At 39.0% G+C, this 16127-nt stretch overlaps 1 protein-coding gene across 3 annotated transcripts; it reads right to left on the bottom strand.

Moving 5' to 3' along the window:
• Positions 1-1972: 1972 nt before the first annotated feature.
• On the bottom strand, positions 1973-14911 carry SMPDL3A (sphingomyelin phosphodiesterase acid like 3A). Of its 3 annotated transcripts, none has more exons than XM_021547118.4 (8): positions 14502-14911; positions 12688-12901; positions 11427-11571; positions 8507-8603; positions 7086-7264; positions 5656-5836; positions 3656-3780; positions 1973-2503 (listed from the first exon to the last, which is right to left on the bottom strand). In XM_021547118.4, the coding sequence occupies exons 1-8, from the start codon at positions 14590-14592 to the stop codon at positions 2192-2194; spliced, it is 1344 nt and encodes a 447-aa protein (XP_021402793.1). In that variant the 5' UTR covers positions 14593-14911; the 3' UTR covers positions 1973-2191. The 3 variants fall into 3 exon arrangements, with proteins under 3 accessions (XP_021402793.1, XP_085431233.1, XP_021402794.1); XM_085575107.1 differs by lacking the exon at positions 14502-14911 and adding an exon at positions 14241-14417; XM_021547119.4 differs by lacking the exon at positions 14502-14911 and adding an exon at positions 14180-14393.
• Positions 14912-16127: the final 1216 nt, after the last annotated feature.

Raw genomic sequence — 16127 nt, 5'->3', positions numbered from 1 at the left:
CTAGAATATCTGAGAGACCCTTGTTCATATGCCTCTAGATCAACTGTAGATAAATTAAAACCTTTTTACTCCACTAGGTGGTGTAATTTGTCTTTCTGTCAAGTGTAGCCTTACAAATACCCCCCCTAATTCTTCATTTCAAGAGGAGGCCATAAAAATATCATCTGAAAGGTGAAGTGGGAATCTCGTCTATAAGGGCCAGCTACTTTATCAGGTCATGCTTCTTTGACATTTTCCATGATTCCTTAGAAAAGCTTCTGTCAGCACAAGATAACTTTCTTGTAGAACATTCCTGCATCCATGAAGGAATAAAGTAGGAACCCAAAACAAGAACTACACAGGTATTGTAGGTATTAAGCTTAAACAGAAGCCACAGAACTCACAGAAACAAACTAGCACGGTTTAAAGATTATAGACTGAACTGAACAAAATCCATCTGGCAAACTGGAGGAAGCTCAGCTATCCTACAAACTCCAATTGCCCTTATGCTATCCACCCACAACTCCACTTGCTTTGCTTGGAAAATGGGTACTGGTAACAGGCATTTTTTTAATAAACACACCCAAGAGAATCACAACCAAGGAACACGTACAAAACACAGGGAATCATGAGCTTTCAGAATGGAAACTTTATGGCACTTCCTCACAGTCTGTACACTCACAGTCTGTACAGTGCCTATGTTAATTTAGGTTATTTACATATCGAGATCCATTTGAGGCCAGGCAGAGTAGATAGCTCTAAAGAGTTATGCTCACCATATCTTCTCCAAGCACTGAATTTAAAATATAGGACTGCCTGCTGTGCACTGGAGGATTTGTTTCTGAATGCAAATTTAACAAACCAACCATCTCCTCTGAGGATGATTGATACATGAGAAATCTAAGCTATCTGCATCTACAGTTGTGCATGCTACAGAGTCCAAAACTTTATCTGAAAATTTTCTGCTGAATATTTCAAGTTTGAGTAGAAACAAATCCAGGAAGTTCCTCAACAGCTGCAGTAAAAGCTTTAATCTCATTATAAAAGACCCATCAATTGGATTAGTTTCATAGCCACTTCTACAGGGATAATATAAGGGATAATATAGAGCAAGATCTGTGTTGTATTTTATTGACCAAAGTTTCCAAAAGTATAGCTTGTTGTGTAGCAGAAAAATGGTTAAAGTCCTTTTTGATTATAAACAAACCAAATAAAGGGCCATCTTAATAGCATCATCTTGTGCATGTATTTAGCCATAAGAAGAGGAAGAAGCAATCTCTACAATTGTAAATTTGAACATGTGATAATACATTAAGTATGAGGCTGCTCTTTGAAAAAAAATAAACCTAAGATACAGCACAAGTAAATGTTTACCTGTGCCACACAGAGAATGTATAGGCTGAGTTGATACTATGAATGTATATGCTGAAAGTATATGAGAATGTATATGCTGATGAATGTATATACTGATGTTGATCAATTTAAACCTGGTCTATGGTGTGCTGCAAAATCTCATACCAGAACACTCCTTGACAGCTGTATCAATGTACATAGTTCTATTGTAAGAAAAAAAGCACTCTGTGCTCAGCAAACATATTCTGAAAAATTAAATTAAGCATTTACAGGATTGAGGTTTGTGTTCCATTAAGTCACTTTTATGCCATCATTAGAAAATGCACCTAAGGAGTGGGTTTGAGGGATTAACAAGGAAAACCTGGCACAGAGAGATCTATAATACTGGCATTGCATCAACAACATAACTGCACTCAAGTCTCAGCAAATGCAGGTTTTGCCGACTTCAGCTTGCAAATTTTGACAGACAATGGTTGAAACCTGCCCCCATAAAAATCCCATGCCTGTAATGGCATTGCCTATGTTTAAACACCCTGAGAAATAAGACTTGGATTTACAAAGACTGGAGTGAGTAACTTCTATTCCCACACACTGGGATGCCTGTTAGAGAGGGTATAGGACACTTGAGACAACAGCAAAGTATCTGGCCACTATTACAAAGCAAATAAACTTTTATTTAGATGATAAAGAGAAACATATTTGCAATAAGAAAGCTCTAGGGAGTTTACTGCTGCCCTGAAATGTCCCACAGAGAAGTCCCACAGGCTCCCTGTCAGCATGTCAGTACTTGAGCAAAAGAAAAAGCAGGTTCTTTAAATCACAGGCTAAAGTCACTATCTGCATTGACTGCACAAAGATTTCATCTCCACACTGCCTCATGATTGATGCAATCTGTGTATGAGGAGTAATCTAAATATTGGATTGCACATATTTGGCAGGTCTTGCACCCCTCTTCACAGCGAATAGTTTTGTCGTAACTCACAATATAGTTACTGTAATACTGCTCAAACAGTGTGCTGTTTGGCACAGACAACTGTTTGGCCATTTCATATAGGCTTTCTGGTTTCAAGTCTTCAATGCCATAAGTTTTAGTCAGGATGTATTCTAATTTCCAGTTCGATTCATTTTTCTTGTTGGCATCTCTGAGGTCCAAGTAAAACTGCCACAGATCCTACAGTTAAAAAAAAAAGAGAAAGAAAGAAAACATAGGCACTGCTGTATTGCTTTCTTCCCTGCTTCATTAAGTCTCTGGAGTGATATATTGATTAGGAAGCTGTCACTCCTCATTATTCACATGTGAATAGAAGGTCATGTCCCACCCCAAGAGCTGGGCTTACACCCAAAGCTGGTACTTGCAGAACGGTAATGGTGGGGGGATGGGGAGGAGAAGAAAAAGGAGCCACAAAGGCAGCAGTGTCAGTGTTAGAGGTTTTTCCTGTCCAAACTCCACAACACTCCTATCTGCCTTAGGAGTGGGGCAAAAGGGTGAGAGCCAGAAGTTTCCTTTCTGTGGGCACTGCTTGAGGGGCAGAGTGCACAGAAAAAGAACAGCCTGGGGAGAAGTTAAGGAAAAGGAGGTATGCTGATGCAGGAGTGAAATCTGCACAACAATGGAGCATCCTGAATTAACATAGGTCTCCAGAGAGAAACCCCAGTCCCAATCAAGCTGCAGGGTGCATTTTCAATGCAGGGTCAAGATTTTATCTTGAATTACAGAAAGTCTAAACCATTCACAGACAAAATAATTACACAGGATTCACTTTATCTCCAAAAATCACATGAAATTACAAAGTAGAAGACTTCTACTTTTTCTTTCCTTCTAAATTTATGTAACATTTCCTGTAAAAACTCTTTATAGGAAGTTTTGTGATTACAAAAGACATCATATGGTTAAAAGTGCTTTCTTCATCAGCTCTTTTACACCCTTTAGAAACATTTATTTGGCTGCATCCCAAAACTCAGGCTATCATCAGCAAACAGCATTGGTATGTAAGCATGCCCCATGCCCAAGATTTAGGTGAACTTCTTTCACTCTTGCAGAGCTCCCTGCAAATGGTTTTAGGATTTTGCCCAGAAAAATTGTCTTTGATCCTACATCATAAAAATATTCGATACAGAGCAGAGACTACTGGGTAGTTCTGCAGGCACAGAAAGACCAACCAAGTTATCTTTCAGATTTCCTTTCCTTTGCCCACGAAGAAAAACTAAGAGTAGGCAACAAAATTCCATCACCAGCAGCCATAATACTACAAAGGCTATCATATTGCTGTAATTTTTACTAACATTATAATGTCTTAAAGAATGCTTTAAAATCTTAACTTACCTGCAAGCTATAGTCAAAAAGATCATATTGATACAATCTGACACCAGGGTTATTGGACTCTGTTTGCAATACACTCTTCACTGGGGTTACAGCAGGTGCCACAAACAAGGAATTGACTGGCTTTTCTGCAGAAAAAGGGAAGTTGAGGAGACAGTTTTCTTTCAATCATTTCCTTTTCAAACAAATATTTTTGTAGGGTACCAACACAGCAAAAACAAGAGTGACAGGCTTAAAGACTTTAGAAATTTTTTCACCTGATTAACTGCATCACTGTGAACTGCCATACTTCCAAGGGTAGACCAAACCCTGTGTGGAATACCACAGTACTCACTCCAGTGTGTACCACTGCCTATACTAGAGGCTTCCCAACCAATTCAACTGCCTGTGCAAAATTGCAAAATGGTCTTGCCTATATGTGAAGTCTCTGTATTTTGTATATTTCTACTAAAGAAATATTTAAAAACTTTAGTTGTTCTTTCCATGCTGTATTTTACATGTTGCTTTATGTATTTACGATGCTATTAGAAACACCAGGGTCTGTTTCATCACCTGCTCCAGGGTAGCCCAGCACCTACTGTGTGAACACCAACCTTTACTGCAACTGAAACATGAGGATATATTGTGAGTTTTATTGACACAGAATGTGCATGTGAGTGCATTGAGAAGTTCACTGTGGAGCAAAAAGGAAGTCCTAACTATTCCCATCCCTGACAGTGTCACAGCAGTGACATCACAAGTTCAGCCTCCACACATAGGCAGAAGTTTTAAAAGTTCGGAAATCAGTAGATTTTTCTGGAGAAAAGTAGAGCTGAGCTCTATTTCAGTACACTGGTGTTGGCTGCAATATTGCATTTATCTTGAATTCTCTGGAATTTTGTCAAGAGGAAAATGTCCTGAATACAGTGTAAAACTGTACAGACAAACACAATGTGTATTTGATTATGATTTAAATTTTGTCAAAAGATGCAAAATTACTAAAATATTGGGGAAGTGGTTACTTGCACATGCAAACTTTAATGACAAACACCAAGATCAGTCTGATCCCAGTGAAATTTGCAGTAGAGATAATGATTTCATGAACAAATGGGACAGTGTAAAAAAATAAAGTTATAAGGCTGCATTGAGCATAATTTAAAAGAAAAAATAAAGAAGCCAGTTATTTCACTGGGCTAGATTCTTTTTTACTAGAGATTAACACCATGTAAAAAAGGTAAAAATTTGGAATAGTATTACCTAATCAGCATTTTGGACATTGCTCATATGAGTTCATATAAATCATAGATGAAGAACCACTTAACATTTGGGTATTTTACATAAGTCAAAGCAATGAACCTCTTACTGTTCTATGGTGAAGACAAGACTTGTTAGAATTCTTCTGTTAGAGATCCTAAGAGTGCTCCATATGCCCATGCTTAAAACTAAGGGATTTCAAAGCCATAAACAGAAATTTCAATGTGGGTGATTTTCCTGGAAGGGAAATTAGCTGATCTAAGAGATGCAACAGGCAGAGACTTTCTTTCTCCTGCCTCCTGTTTACCCTTATCTTAATTAACTTTGAAGCAGCAGGGAACTCAGCAGAGAGGTACAGTAATGATGCAGGAAATACAAGAACATAGAGCATGTCTAGCTGGCCTGAGAACATTCCCTTTGACACATTACACAATAGCAACTGGCTGGTATAATTTGCCCGTGTCACTGTGAGAGCAGAGAGGAAAGACTAGAAATTCTCGTCTAGGCATAAAAAAAATAGGAAGCTTGGGGAGTCTCTGCTGACATCAACAACAAAAAAAAACCACAGTCACCCTTGGAAGGTTCTCTTTGGAAATAAAATTGGAGTGTGGAAATAAAAAGGAGACTTGAATTCCTGCAGATAAATAACAGTATTTCCCAATTTCCTTTTTTCAATTTATAACACAGGCTGACTAAAAAGAGCATGCAATAAAGTATTAATTTACTTTTAATCAGGAAGAAAAAGTTTAAAAGTCAACAAGCATCATTACCTTCTTCATCCAGGAGCACCATGATACTATCTCTATGGGTATGTCCAAAAAACTGGCCCGCAATAACACTACTGTATTTGCGAAAAATCTTTACCAGTCTCTCATTGTAATACTCCCTGATAGCTGTAGTATTCCTTGCATATGGCAAGTATCCTACTGGGACATGACCTATTATATACACCTAAGGAGTTAAATACAGAAAGCACAATTAGCACCTTCATTTGAAATTTATAATCCTAGCTGTATCCTAGAAGTAGTTACCACAGCTTCATAATAATGCTGCTTTTAGAAATGGCATTCTAAAAGCTGTAAACCATGGCAGTTTTTTTAATATAAAATCCCAACATTAAAATTGCTTAAGTTCATAATACCAATTTAGTAACTTACTGGGGTGAAAAAAATGTTCCACTAAATCTATGCATGATTTTAGGCCTAAGGAAAATGTTATCAATTATTTCAAATTAAAAAAAAAAAAGTTACTAGGGAAAGGGTTATAATTTGGCATCTCAAGGAGACACAAGAAAAAATTTATGTTTGAGTATTACAGAGTCTGCACCAGAGAGACAGAGAGTCACCAGAAACATGGATAACTGGTTAAACCCCTCTGTCCGAGGTAGAGACTTAGTGCCAACTGCACACACCAACTAATATGCTGCAGGGTTTCCTGAGGAAAGGAAATCTCACTTCTGTTGACTGTAATATAATATTCTAAAATTGAAAGACTGTACAAAAATATAAATATGTTTCAAATTAAACCATTGCTCAGATGATGATCCAATCCTCACACCAATCAACCAATCAATCATGAGACAACAATTTAAACCTTCACTTCAAAACCCATGTAATAAAAGTTATTATAACACTCAAATCATAGCAATTACTGCAGCTTGGCTAAGTTTTGCAGCTGATAAACTCTTTTCTAATTTCTATTTTTTTATACCTTAAATTACATTACAATATAAATAAAATATGCTAGCTTTTGTCCTAGGCCAAGAATATATGTTTTAAAATTAAAGGCTATGTTTAAAAAAGGTCAGAAACTGACTTCTGCAGTATTTTACATGGTAGGAAAGAAAAGGTATTTTACTCTAATAATTAATTGCTATTATTAATTATGAATTAATAATAAATAAGTATAATAAATTAATTATGTGTAATTGTAATTATATATAATATATTGATTAATAAATATAATAAATTATTATAATTAATTTGAGAAACTTCATTCAACTAATTTATTAATTGTTGTAGTAAAATGGGCATATTAAAGGAGGAATGATTAAAAAATAAAATGACTTTGTAGTATCTTTGGTGACATTATTATTCTTCTAGAAGCATGTTTATACTCTCATTATCTCTACTTCTCCCTTCCTTTTTTTATTTTTTCAAAATTGAAACAAATAATGATATCTTCTGTTCCTGATCCCTACCTTTTCCTTCTTTTGTGAAGAAGTTTCAAGTATTTCCTCCAGCCAGGCAAACTGGTTGGCTGGGTCAGTGATATTCACAGTTACCTTGTTGGGGCTGTAATATAAATTTGTATTCAGACTGATTATCCTGAGTGGTTGATAGCTATTACTGGATTCAAACAGCTGTGTGTAAAAGCCACCTGTGAAAATAAGACCAACATCACATGACAGATTAAAGGCTTCAAAGTACAACTTTATAATCAAAGTACACCACTGACAAAATACCCAACCTTCCTCTTTCTAATAGCATATAATGCGTATTCAAGCCACAGTCACCTTATCACAATAGAACATGTTAACAATGTTTTCAGCCACATTTTACTAAAAATTGACACTATTTAATAATTTATGAATTATTGCCTGTATTATCTTTATGTTTATTTGACAGTATTTAGATGCAATTATTCAACTGACATGGAAAAAGTGCCCTGTAATATTTCTTCCACTTTGACAGATACAGTAGCTTTTAAAGGTCCATACTTCTTGAAATACAGTAAACATACAGGCTCCTTCAGGAAGAACTGTTCAAGTTTCGTAGCCTTGTACTTTGAAAGCCATTTAACTTCAGACTGATGATATGATGAAAAGTAAGGATCACATTTTTCAATCCTTGCTCCCAAAATTCTCCATGGCTTGCTGAGATTCTTCAATAGTATAACTTCATAGTTCATGGACTTCAATGGAGCCATGGCAACAGAAGCATAACAATATAATTTAACTGCCTATTTGAGTTTTATTATCCAAGTTTCTACTTCCACTCTTATCCAGAGTTTGCTCTTTTTCAGGACACAAAAACACAAATTAAACTTCCAAATCTCTAATGTTTGAGTGGATTGGAAATTGGGTTGAACTTTTCAGATCTTTTCTAAAAGGAAAAATTCTAATTAGGATAGAATTATTCTGCCAGTTTAGTAAGTTGCATACAAATATTAATAGCATAATCACCACAGCTATGTGCCATCATAACCCGAATGAAAATGTACTTATTCAGTATGCTCTGAAATACATATACCATTAAAACAGAAACAACATTTTAACAGTTTTTCCCATCAAAGTAAAGTTTTCATGTGCATCAAATGCCTGCATCTAAAAAGTGTTATGAGGTCTCGAAAGCAGAAAGATATTTCACAAGCATTGGTACAAAGTCAGTAACAGTAAACATGTTACAAGAAGTGACAAATATTGCATCAGAAAGTAATAAATGTATTCTGAACATAGGCATTGCCATTCAAAAAGATAAGTAACTTCTTCCAGGAGAAACGTTACAGATAATCCATTGTTCTGACTCATCCTATGAGACTTAGCTAAACAAACAGCACAAATCCACAGAAACATTAATTCTCTAAGCCCTAGCTTCACAATGTATTACTGCCATACTTTACCTTTTCTGAAGGTACTGATTGCTTCATCATTTAGCCAAGGTTTCCAGAAATCTGCTACAGCATTGTAAACTTCACTGGTAGTTACAGGAAGCTGGTCCTGTGAGAGAGGAGGACTTGCCTAAGTCTTAGTATATAGAATCAGAAAAAGCCCACTAAATTATCTTGCCTGACTTCTTGCATAACATGTAAGTGTATCCAGTCATCACCAGGAGAAATTCAAGAATTAAAAAACAATTTCTGAATATCTAATATTGCTGATCAGGAACAAATGCCTAAACTGAGAGGTGAATGCATGGCCTTATTAATGCATTATTAAACTAATGCCAGAAATATGTCAAACCTTAAGAATACAGTAGAATGGAAAACCATACATTTTGCAAAATTAATAAATAATTAATAATGTCTAAAATATTAATAATTAATAAAGTCTAAAAATGAAGTCTTTTGGATGAATATACGTTTTCTTTTTCAAATAACTTGGGTTTCACAGCAGGTCCCCAAAACTCCACTTCTGCCCTCAGAAACATTCTGGTGAAATTCACAAATGTTTTCATGATGTCTTTTTTCTCATAAGAAAGCATTTAAAAATTACAAGAGTAAGTTTTGTCAATGTTTTCTACTACTGGCTGTAATTAGGACTGATGAGACCCATGCTCTGATCTAGCCCTGACAGGAAGATACCAGCCTGTCCTTGCCTTTCCTAAAATATCTGGAATCTTGGTGCTAGAAGTAAAAAGACAAGGGTTGAAAAAATTGCAGTGCTTGTTTTCTTAAAAATAAAATTTGACCTTTCTAAGATCTTTGAAACTAAACCTATGTTATTAGAGGTTTAGGCAGCAAGTCTCTGTCTAGGAGAAGAGCAATCAGACCTCTGTTGAGACATCTGTTGACTGCAGTGCCCAGACATGGACTGTTAGGACAGCTTTGAGCCAGAAATAACAGTCACCAGCAGATACAGCAAAAACCTGATTCCAGATAAGAGGCCATGTAATGGACTGAAGGTGTTTTGGGCCCTGAACTGCTAGAAGCAGTTTGGGGATTTGTTTTAAACAGGAGGAAGAATGTGAAATAAGTAATACTGTGCAGAAAGGCTGAGGTCACAGTATATGATCTGAAAGGTATCCCAATGCTTGATGAACTTGAGCAGTATTTTTAATATGTTCTGCAAGAAAAGTCACCCAGGACTGTTCAGTTGTTAAGACAGACAGGTCAGAATACAAGAAAGCAATAAAATTCTTTGGTTCATGGTAATTGCATTTTACGCTTGCTTTGGAACAGCCTACAGTGTGTGGATTGCTCCATATCTCTTCCAGTCTACAGGACAGTTACCAAGCATTTCCATATGAAAGAAAGACATGTCATAAATAACAAAAAACAAACACTAAAAAATTGAACAAGTTGAAATGACCCATATTGAGTATTGTCTGATCCCATGTCTTTTTCAAACAATAACTGAAAAACATGCCAGTTCTGCACAGTTATTCAATCACCAACGTGTTTCAGTCTTCTGTTTGCCACCCATCTGCTCCTCCTGAGCATCTTTTCTTTAGATTTAATTTCACAAACAAAATTCATACTTGTTGAAAAAGTCCCTATATTCTTTGTTTATAAGGCTTTTGTAGATTTTTTTCCTCTATCAAAGGAGATTGCTGAATAAAACCAATTCTCTGCCATGACATTTTAAAAAAGAAAACAAAGTGAACACGAAAAACTTTGTGACACTTGAGTTCAGGTGTTATTTATCTAAATACTTTCCCAGTAGTTTCTAGTGAATCAACATGTCTCCATGTCAATGTGCATGAAAAGCCAAAGCTTTACCACCACAGTAAGAGCACAAAGGACTGAAGTCACAGTTTGGTTTGTGCACTCACTCTTCCAAGATATATATATAGGTGTTATTTCGTCTCTCACATTTCCTTTGCCCTGTCTCTCAGCACCTCTGCTATGCCCCTATTTGGAAACCACTAACTCCAGCAATGACACGGACTATCACACAATCACCTGCTGCACCAACTTACACCCTGACAGGACTAATAAATACCATAGAAAGCTGGAATACAAGCCTTGAGCGTGTGAAAGGGGTGTTACTGAATTCCCATGAGGAATTTCAAACAAAATACTTCTGCTGACTCGCTTCACATCCCTTCCGATCCCCTTACATCCAATGACAGCATTTGCTTCTGATCCAGTGTGCTGCCAGATCAACCCACAACACACTTTAAAGGACAAATGAAGCAATTGTTTACTTTTGAGTATGCCAAGAACAATATTCAGCACAGTTAAAGTGAAAAAGCACCATCCTCAGCTGCACATAACTAGTGAATCATCAATGTGATTATTTCTAAATGTTTAATGAGGAAAGAAAAGTAGATATATTTTTAATAGCAGTGGAAAAACAATGGGAACTTTACAAAAATTCTGCCATTACTCTAGCTAAAGAACAACAACAACAAAAAAAAATCTAGTGATTCCAGTTGACAGATTTCCAGTAGGCCTTTGAGTAGGCTTTGAAACTTACCACAGGCTCACAGATCAATTAATGATGTCACTTCTGACAGATTAGGTTACTGTACATGCATGCATGACACACACAGCAAGGAAAAGTATGTGTGTATTAACTATGTTGACATGTGGTAGTTCTAAGCCATGAGGAATGATTAGTGATAAATTTGTGTGACTTCAGGTCATGTACAGATTCTATCTGGCATCAATGTTTCCTTGGGTAAGAACACAGAGAGAGTGATGTACTTTCTGTTCTAGAGGGCAACTATTTATAATATTAGATGCTAATTGAAGAGGCATAGAATTGTTTTTTCCAGAATAAGTTACACATAATTAACTCTTATTTTTCAGATGTGGCTTTCCAGGAGTTAGGAACACACTCAATATGATGTATGAACAAATGTATAACTTGTTTTACCTGTGGCCAGTAGTCATGATTGCCTAAGGCTGGGAAAACCTGAAGATCTGGAAAGAAATTACGAATTGTAGAACTCAGATTACCAATGATGCTAATGACCAATTCTGTGGAGAGCTCTTTTACATGAACGTGAGGAGGGCTATCTCTGAAAAAGGAAAAGGTTTGATTAACAAAGGTTTGTTAGCAACACAAGGAAGGCAAAAAAGTCTGCAAACACATCTACATTCTAGCATATAACGTTACTATACACTTTAATTAAAATCACAGAATCAAAAGTTCTCTGCAAAGGCTTTTGTTTAAAAAAAACATAAACAAGTGGACTTGTTTAGACAATGGTTATCCTATGATTCATATTTATCATAATGAAGATTTCTTAGAAATTAAAGTAATAATTTTGAGCTACTGTGCATTATATAGTTTGCATTATATAACTTTCATCACATGCACATCATTGCTAGTTCCTTTTTTCCCTTTTAACCATATCCTGTTGAAAATTAAGTACAATAAGGTAAGTTAATTAAATAGATTAAACACTTGCCTTCATATATTTCTTAACACTCTTTCCCAGCAAAAAATAAGTGATATAACATAAACAAACTGGTTCTCACACTCAAAAATACTAACCTCTTTGATAAATTATCCATTGATGTATGCCTTAAAAATTTGTGTGATAGTAGAATTGAGAGTTCTGCTATGCCAGAAGGATAAATCAATGCTATCTTTTATGAATATCTAGAAAGTAACAAGGCACAGTACTGTCGTGATAGCATAGTACTATGAAGCCACTCCCTTTCACACTTTGTCTGTTCCCACTGCTACGGCACACAAAGCCTCACAGGTAACATCTCAGTGAGACAGTACTATTAAGCCCACTTTATGATACTGAAGGCTGGATCACGACAGGTAAATGTTCTTACTCAACAGAGGCCTGCAATGAGTCAGTTATTACCAAGACCTTTCCTTTTGCTTTTTCTGCTTCCCACCCTCCCTGCACCATTTCTGTGAACTCACACTAATATAGCCATATGCTAAATATCACAATGAACAGTCCAGCAGTTACTACAGAGATCAAAGTCTGTTCCTGAGGCCTTATATTCTCACTCAGTCTTGCACTAAGTAGCCCTTTGGTCAACTAAAGGGACAAATGGCTACTAAGACAGCATTAGTGAGATACTGAACTCAAAACTGTTGGTGCAAATACAAACTTGTGAGTTGCCACACTATCTGGCTATCCAGCTTTAACTGCAGAGTGAACACTTACCCTGTCCATATCATGAATGAAACCTGCTCTTTTGAATCGTTCATAAATTCAAATGCTGACAAAATAAGTTGATAAGGAGAATCACACAAAAAGTCTCCAAAAGGGCCTGGGTTGGAGGCATTGACTCCTTTGGAAGAAGAACAAACTTTGGTGCGATCAGGGGTAATGTGGTACGTTGGATCTAAATGTAGGTCAGATACATGCCAGAACTGCCCTGTTTTCAGAAAACAAAGGTTACAGGAAATGCATTATTTGCATTTGAACTGGATATACCAAGGTATCCCAAGTTTACACCAGTTTATCTACTGCTGCTCCTATTCAAAGTTAACAAATTGTTGAATAGCCTGTCTGATAAGTGTGGGCAAGTTCTTCCTGAGAAGTCCTTCATGTAGACTGCCAAAACCAGAAGCATGTAGAAAAACTGAAAACAGAAGCAGAGGTATGACTTTATGCTATTCACCAAAACTGAAATGGAGATTGGAAGGAACTGAAAAATCAGTTCCTTTTCATTAATAGCAATCTGGAAACTGGATAGTAGAGGAGGCAATAGGACTTCTCTACTCCATTTGAAAAGAAAGGGAGCTACTTTTTAATTATTTTTCCAGACCTTCCCTGGCTGGAAGCTACTGTAAAAGATGACAAGAAAGATATCTTAAAATAAAGGCAAGAAGCAGCATGTGTGCAGAGACTGGCCTTCTCACCATAGAGCAGTGTGTCAGTTTTACCTACTCACTACTTTCCAGGCTGACATGCTCTCAGCCACTGTTATATGTAACACTGCATGGATAAAGGAGCTGAGAAGTATACAAATATGCTGAATAAGATGAACGAAATCTGTGTTAAGACTATCAGCCTTCAAGTTTCATGTAAAATAAGATTAATTTCTTTCTGTCAGTTTCAAAGCACTTGGTAAAGGCACACATATATGTGGGGCAGTGGTTGTGAAATAGGGACAGATATAAATTGATTTTTCCCAAGGTCACACGCTAACTCTATGGCTGAGCAGGCACCACACGACTGTACCCCATGGTGTTTTATTTCAGGAATCAGATCAGAGGTGATCTTTAAAATCTGTAAAACTGTGACATAGACCAACAGGAGACAAAACAAACGCTGGGACACTGCTGCGTGCTTGTTCCGAGGAAAGTGTGAGTAACGTTATGAGCATTCTGTGGGAACCATTTCGGAGCACTCCCCTGCACGCACGCCCCGAGCGGGGATCAGGCCAGGCAGAGTGTGTGTGTTTGCTGCCAGCACAGCACAGCCCAGCCCAGACAGCACGGCACAGCCCAGACAGCACAGCACAGCACAGCACAGCACAGCACAGCACAGCACAGTCCAGACAGCACGGCACAGCCCAGACAGCACAGCACAGGACAGCCCAGCACACAGCACAGCACAGGACAGCCCAGCCCAGCCCAGCACAGCCCCCAAACGCGCTGTTTGCAGTGCGTGCCTCGGGACACCGCGCCAGAGGCAGGGCAGGGCTCACCTCATCTCACCCGCCGGCCAGTCCGGGCAACTAAATATAAACCCCGTGTACCGCCCCGTACCTCAACTGAGCCCTGCTGACTGATTTAGCAGTCACGTGTGGCCCAAGTCGGTCGGGATAGGGAATGCTACGGCAGCAGGTTACGCGCGGCAGCAGTGCCGCGGGAGGGAAGCGAGCCGCAAGCGGGGACAGCGCAGCCCGCCCCCGTCCCGGCAGCGGCCCCCGGCCGGGCCTCCCTGGCAGGGCCGCCCCTCACCCGCCTTCCCCGCCCTCCACGGGCGGCCCCGGCCGGGCCCCCCGCCGCTGACCCCCGCCGACTCACCCAGGGCGGAGCGGGCCCGCTGCGGGCCGGCCGGCGCCGCCTGCAGCGCGGAGCAGAGCAGCGCCAGCGCCAGCGCCAGCCGCGGCTCCATGTCTGCCGCGCGGGAGCGCCGGCCCGCCGGCGGCTCCAGCCGTGCGACCGCCCCGGGAAGGAGGCGAGCCCCGGACGGCTTGTGCAAGCCTCGGGCCTCGGCGGGGCCGCCGGAAACCACCGCGCCCCGCCCGCACCTCTCGGGGCCAGAAGCCGCTCCCGGCCGCCACGCTGCTGTCGGAGGGCGGCTCAGGCTGTCCCCTTGAGCCGGCCCTGCCCGGGGTGACCTTCAGGAGGTGCCACCCCCGGGTCGCGATAAGGAGCTCGCAGGAGCCAAGCCTGGCCGCGGGCGGGGCTGAGGTCGGGGCACCGGCTGATGCGGGGCGGCCTGAAGGAAGGCTGTGCTCGACACCCCACACCAGTCTCGAGCATCTCTTGAAAGGAAGGCTTTTCATGGCGTACATGTAAAAATGGATCCCGATTACTTATAGGGCTTTAAAACACAAAACAATGCAAAAGCCCAAACCACACAATTTGATGAAAAATACTACCAAGTGCATCTTTTAACGCAGCTTAAGGGGAGCGATGAGGTATATTGTAAATACAAGTCTCCACTGCCAAGACTTTAGGAACTGCTGTTTATTGAAGTCACAGTAGTTCCATACAGAGGAAGAGTACTTGGTGTCAGTTCCAGGAGATCACAATAATGACATCATGGATCCTATGGCTACTCTGCAATGTCCCATTGCTCACTGTGCTGTTCCTGTCAGAGCTCTGCAAAGTTGTGTCAGCAGCAGCTGGAAGTCTCATTTGACAGTATATTCCTCTCTTTTCTGCTCTGAGCAATGTCAGTTACTTCACAGGCACCACTTCTCCACTTTTCTCTCCCTTGTTTAATTTGACACTAGTATTGTTTATATTTAGAATAAGGAAAAGTAATTTTTGTTTAAATGGCTACTTTTCTTCTTTGTTTAAAAGTGACTGTAATGCAAAATATTTACCATTCAAGATTTATTTGTAAACAAGGTCTTAAAAAATTGCCTCTGCATTCCTTTCCTAGTATTTAAGAAAAAAAAATCTCATTTTTTTTTTAAATTCATGACCCCACAAATCATTTGTTGTGCAGATAAATGGCAGTATTGGGAAAACAAATCAGTTTACTCCAGTGAAGAGGGAAAAGTAGCTGCTCCAAACTTTCTGAGAAAAGGTGACTGGTAAGGACAGTCATGTGGCAAATGCACCCACAGGCAAGCAGGCAGCAGCAGAGGGGAGGCAGATGAAGGCTGTATTAGGTACTGAAGTTTAGAATTAAATAGATTGATAAAACAAAGGGCAGAAGATGTTGCTTTAAAATAACTTGCACTATTCCAGTGAAACAGCCCAAAGCATAGAGAGTGGAGCTCTCCATACCACTGGATCATAGCCTACTTTTAATTTCTCTGATTAAGAAGATAGCTCTTAGGTTTTAAAAACTATCAATGTTCTACAAATAAAACATGTTTATAAAGGCTTATAATCTGCATTCCAGATGTATAGTGCTCCCCACAAGAGAAGACAGACTTGAATATTCATTCTAAACTAGTTTTCGTTAATAAA

The sequence above is a fragment of the Lonchura striata genome, chromosome 3, assembly GCF_050655825.1.
Source record: "Lonchura striata isolate lonStrDom1 chromosome 3, ASM5065582v1, whole genome shotgun sequence".
NCBI lineage: Eukaryota > Metazoa > Chordata > Aves > Passeriformes > Estrildidae > Lonchura > Lonchura striata.
This window is presented reverse-complemented; position numbering and strand designations above follow the sequence as displayed.